At 36.4% G+C, this 5,768-nt stretch overlaps 1 protein-coding gene across 1 annotated transcript in view; it reads right to left on the bottom strand.

Annotated features, from left to right (window-relative positions):
- LOC133563246 (ubiquitin-associated protein 1-like) overlaps window positions 1–5,405 on the bottom strand; it is a 24,262-nt gene extending 18,857 nt beyond the window's left edge. Inside the window, exons 1-2 of the mRNA XM_061917268.1 lie at window positions 5,292–5,405; window positions 5,081–5,210 (exon numbers count right to left, since the gene is read on the bottom strand). Of these exons, the coding sequence (XP_061773252.1) occupies window positions 5,081–5,203 (123 nt within the window). The 5' untranslated portion in view covers window positions 5,204–5,210; window positions 5,292–5,405. The remainder of the gene's footprint in view (window positions 1–5,080; window positions 5,211–5,291) is intronic.
- Between the last annotated feature and the right edge of the window lie 363 nt (window positions 5,406–5,768).

The following is a 5,768-nucleotide window of genomic DNA, read 5'->3' on the forward strand; positions in this document are numbered from 1 at the left end:
GGCATCCCTCACCGCTGGTGTCCACCAAGGGGTTTTAGGATTGCCGCCCCGACAGGCACCAACTACCTTGCGGCCACAGCTCCGATCTGCCGCCTCGACAATAGGAGGTGCGGAACATGGTCCACTCGGACTCAATGTCCACTACCTCCCTCGTGACATGTTCAAAGTTCTTCCGGAGGTGGGAATTGAAACTTTGTCTGACAGGAGACTCTGCCAGACGTTCCCAGCAGACCCTCACAATGCGTTTGGGCCTCCCAGGTCTGTCCGGCATCCTCCCCCACCATCGCAGCCAACTCACCACCAGGTGGTGATCGGTAGAAAGCTCCGCCCCTCTCTTCACCCGAGTGTCCAAAACATGAGGCCGCAAATCCGATGACACAACTACAAAGTCGATCATGGAACTGCGGCCTAGGGTGTCCTGGTGCCAAGTGCACATATGGACACCCTTATGTTTGAACATGGTGTTTGTTATGGACAAACTGTGACCCGAACGGGACAAGTGGTAAAAAATGGATGGATAGATGGACGGCGTGGCGCAGTGGAAGAATGGCCGTGCGCAACCCGAGGGTCCCTGGTTCAAATCCCACCTAGTACCAACCTCGTCACGTCCGTTGTGTCCTGAGCAAGACACTTCACCCTTGCTCCTGATGGGTGCTGGTTGGCGCCTTGCAAGGCAGCTCCCTCCATCAGTGTGTGAATGTGTGTGTGAATGGGTAAATGTGGAAGTAGTGTCAAAGCGCTTTGAGTACCTTGAAGGTAGAAAAGCGCTATACAAGTACAACCCATTTATTTATCATTTATATTTCCTCCTGGACATGACACCCATAAAATTCATAGAGAGAAGCGTTGTATTTATTACATTTTCGTATGGTGGAGTAAAACAGAGGCTTTGAATTAAAAATCACATCAATTTGCACCATATTTTATCAACCTCTCTCCTAAAACACTTGACATGTTCAGGAAATAACTTTTATTTTTTTGTTGTTTTTGTTTTTTTGTAAAATCACATTTTATTTTTTAACAAACATTGTCAGAGAAACAATGACATTTGCATGGAGGGTGAAATGGGACATACATATTTCAATAAATAACTGTGGCATTAATTAAAATTAGAATTAAATACTTAAATGTGTCAGTAATTTTATGTAAAAATTTAAATATTTAATTCAACATTTCACACTGTACATATATTTCGTTATTTTGATATGTGATTATTATTTGTTTAATGATTTCACAATTTATGTTACAATTAAAATTTTTCACAATTTAATAAACACTGTGTGGCAGCATTTCGTTAATTCATTTCAGGGGTGTCAAACTCCTTTTAGCTCAGGGGCCGCATGGAGGAAAATCTGTGCACGCGCGGGCCGGACTATTAAAATCATGGCATTAAAACTAAAAATTAAAGACAACTTCAGATTGTTTTCTTTGTGTTACTTTGGCCATAAATAGAACAAACACATTCTGAAAATGTTACAATAAAAATATATAAAAAACTACCGGCAGCGGTAAAGTTTAGATCCATGAAGGAAAGAAGAAAGTGAATGAATGTTTATAACTGAATACATTTACATATGCATAAACAAGTGTTTTCTTTTGAATTATTATTTTGTTTATGAATTAAGTAAAATTTATGACAACCTTTTTCCAAAACACAATATAGAATGTGAGCTCTAACGGTTACAAAAAAGTGGGACCCCAAAAATGTACTGTGACTTGATAAGGTCCCTGGGACCCCATTTTGAAAATTCCTAGCGCCAACACTGCAGGAGTATTGGTGCGTATTAAAGAGCAGCAGGCCGCGCTGGTCTGCGGGGCAGTTCTAATACAAAACCAAATATCATCCCGGGGGCCATAGATCATTCATTGACTTTGACACCCCTGATTTATACATCTGTCAAACTCAAACATTTTAGAAATTAACAAAACTAAATGTGTCCTGAGTCAGAAATCACTCTCCATCACTCGCTGGTGTTACCATCTCAGAGTTTTTGTGTAGAAATTTGGGGAAATAACTAAAATAGTAAACTTCATTCACTAACCCTGTTACAAAACAGGTCAGCTAGAATAATTAATTCAATAAAAAAATATTGACGTTTAATTATATAGTGTGTTTTCAAACAGCTAAAATGATGCCCAAAGCAGACATGTTATGTACAAGAATTGTTCTCAACTATAACCTTTGGGAAACATTTTACTTTTTACATTTGTATGCACGTACAACATAAAACCTTCATGTGAAATTTAATTGTGAAATGGTTTGAACAAAGAAGTCAAACAAAGTACTAATAGGATCCAGTTTAAGGAACTGTTCAAACTTAGTGTTCACAAAGTACAAGGAAGAACAATCCTAAACATGTTTAACCTTAGTGATGAATGACATATATTCTATCACATACAATCAGTAAATGATGTGAACAGCATTGATATTAATTTCCTTATTCGTTCACCTGTTGTTACAAATCGAAAAAGGGAACAATTGTGTTAGAAATTATTTCTCGACGGAAAAGGGTTGTAGAATTAGATAAGGTCTACTCTTTTTCGAACGTTAGAATGTGAAACTGTAAACATGTAATGTAAACATTGTAACTGTATACATGTTCCAAACATCACTATATTATTTCCTTTTGGTTGTTTTGTTTGGACAAGTCGCCACCTCATCGCAGGGCCAACACAGATAGACAGACAACATTCACACTCACATTCACACACTAGGGCCAATTTAGTGTTGCCAATCAACCTATCCCCTGGTGCATGTCTTTGGAAGTGGGAGGCAGGGTGTACCCCGCCTTCCGCTCGATTGTAGCTGAGATAGGCGCCAGCGACCCCAAAAGGGACCAGCGGTAGAAATGGATGGATGGATGTTTTGTTTGTGTCTCTCTTTTTTTGTAGTTATGAAACATGTCCAAAAAAGGGTGTCAAAGTCAATCTGAGGTTTATGAAATAATTTAATCATGAAATAAATAATGAAAACATGAAATAATAAAACTGTAAAATAATTGATTAAATTGTTAAATATAATTTTACATGAATGTCACATTGAAGTAATCATTGGTAAGTTATGTTTGTTTAAGTCGGGCCCATTTCACCCTGCAGGTGTGTGACATCGAACTGAATAAAGATGTCCTCAAGCAGGTGTTGTTCAAACGTCATCAAATAGTGTGTGTTCTTGTATTTCTACCCTTCTTGGGACATCAACAAGGAAAACTACCTTCCATATGAGGACCGGTGAACAAGTTAGGACATAAATAATGGTCCCAATATGGAAAACCATTGCATCTAATAGAGAATGTTTTATTTGCACCGCTGGTGGTGAAATCTAGCAAAATTAGGTTGGTCCCAAAAAGGAGGGATTTTTCAAATTGACTGTGTGTCGGTTTTATAAGTGCTCCCCCTCTGGTCAACATATGAAATAACAAGTGTGTGTAAGAAATTAAAATGTGCCCCCTTTGGTTAAAATTACTTAAAATAAATTTGTATATAGAGAAATACTGTAATAACTAAGTAAAAAATTAAGATTAGAAACCAATTACAAAAAAAATGAACTAAAAGCACTCTCTCACAATGTGTCAACTTTTTTCATATAAAATTGGGAACTTGGGAATTTTTCATATTCTGTTTCTGTAATATTTTCTTGTAAAATTAGTACTTTATGTAAAATTAGTACTTTTTACTGCAAAATGGTGACATTTGTCAACCAAATTCTGAATTTATCACAATATTGCCAATTTTTTTTGTTCTTGCAAAATAGTGAAATTTTTTGAGTAAAATTATGACTTTTGCCATAATTTTGCCAGGTAGAACTCCGATAATTACTATATTGCCAAAATGTTTAAGTTTTCTTATAAAATTGTGACTTGTCGAGTAAAATTACAACTCTTTTCATAAATTTGCCAAAATGTAAGGCTTTTCTTGCAAAATTGTGACTGTTATTGGGTAAAATTCCAACTGTTATCATATTGCACAAATGTTCAGTTTTTCTTGTAAAATGTTGATGTTCGTTGAGTAAAATTACGACTTTTATTATAATACTGCCAAAATTCTGTTTTTTTGTGAAATTGTGACCTTTTTCTTGTGAAATTCCAATTCATTTTTAACAGCAAGATTTTTTATATTTGCATCGTATGTATATATTATTAATGTTGTAAATACATATCTTTATATATCGAGAAAAGGTGGTCTTTTTTCGGAGGTCTCAAGAAGGTAACAGGTACAAGAGTGTGTATGTGTGTGTGTCACAACTCCACCAAACTTATAACTGACTGTCACCATAGTCAATTATTTATGACTATCAAGTATTGCGATCATTATAAAGGCAAACGTGTTGCTTTTGCTTTTGCACTGGATCACATGAAGTGTAACTCAGACCTGGGCAAACTAAGGTTCATTAAGTTTTTCAATCTGCCCGCCAGACATTCCAAAATACTATTTGAGATCTTTAAGATGGAATCTGTAGCTGCAGTGTGTGCAGTGATGTTTTCAAATGACTGTAAGTCATGAACTATACAAAGTATTTCAATGGTTGGAATCTGAATCCGATTGGCCAGCCTGAAATATGGGTTTTAGGGACAGATCCAGGAGATTTTTACAACAAAGTTCTAAAGCTTACTGATAAATCAGATATATCAGATTGTAGGTATTTTTTTTTTTAATCTTCACGTACATATTTCGCTGTGTTTGTTCCGTTTTTGTTGTGTTTCACTTTATCTTAAAATGTCGATCGAGAAGCATGTGATGTTCATATGTCGTCAATATTCAGTGTTTTATCATTCATAGTTAATATTGTAAATCCCACATTCTTTATTTTCATGTACATTCTTGGTGTCTCATTCAGTATAAAAATTTAAAAATCCATTCTTTTTAACGCGGTCTGTCATAACGTTTTTTGCTTTCAATCAGACATTGTGAGGTTTTTTTATTAGTGTTGCAAAAAAACACATATACTGGCCCCCCGACACATTTTATTTCTCTAAATTTGCCCCGAGTCAAAATAATTGCCCAAGCATTGTTTAGAGTTAATAATGTTAACAGTGCCCAGGCCGGGTGTAACTGATATGTTCGTGTGTGTGTGAGATGGTACCTGAGTTTCTTGCAGGATCCGGGGAAAATCAGGCATGGAGATGTCTGGAGGCGTCATTAGATAAATGTCCTGCCCCAGAGAACCCAGCGGGGTTCCAAACGGTACATCTTCTAAAGTACTCATTTGTCTCCTTTAACAGAGTATTTAAAAGGTACCGTCACAATCAATACGAACAAAAACATGTAGACATCAATCTTGTGTCAGCACTTACCTGTCAGATGTCTGCCACTCAGGTAGGTTGGGAATGAATGAATGAACTTGTGTGTGTATGTGTGGGATCACGTGGGTTAAACCAAACTAATCCACTGGAATTATTTAACATCTTGTTTACCAATATTATCTCATCAATTCTGTCACCTGTCTAGACAATGGCGGACATTTAATAGTACTAACTTTAGTTAACATAAACAATGTAACTCCTTGTTAACTGCATATAAGACAGTTTCATACTGTACTATACGCTATTTAAAAGCTACGTACGTTTAGAATACTGCAGACTTGGGAGGATTAGGAAGACGCATTAGGAAGGTAAAACCAGCACAACACTTTCCACAGATTAGTGGATTACAGCACACACCAAGTGGAACATGACTTCTTATCTAGTTTAATAAAACAATTTTGTATTTATATTTGAAAACAAAGAATTTATAAATTGACAATGGTGCTCTGAAAGAAAAGGAAAGTTCCA

Source organism: Nerophis ophidion, linkage group LG12, assembly GCF_033978795.1.
Source record: "Nerophis ophidion isolate RoL-2023_Sa linkage group LG12, RoL_Noph_v1.0, whole genome shotgun sequence".
Lineage (NCBI taxonomy): Eukaryota > Metazoa > Chordata > Actinopteri > Syngnathiformes > Syngnathidae > Nerophis > Nerophis ophidion.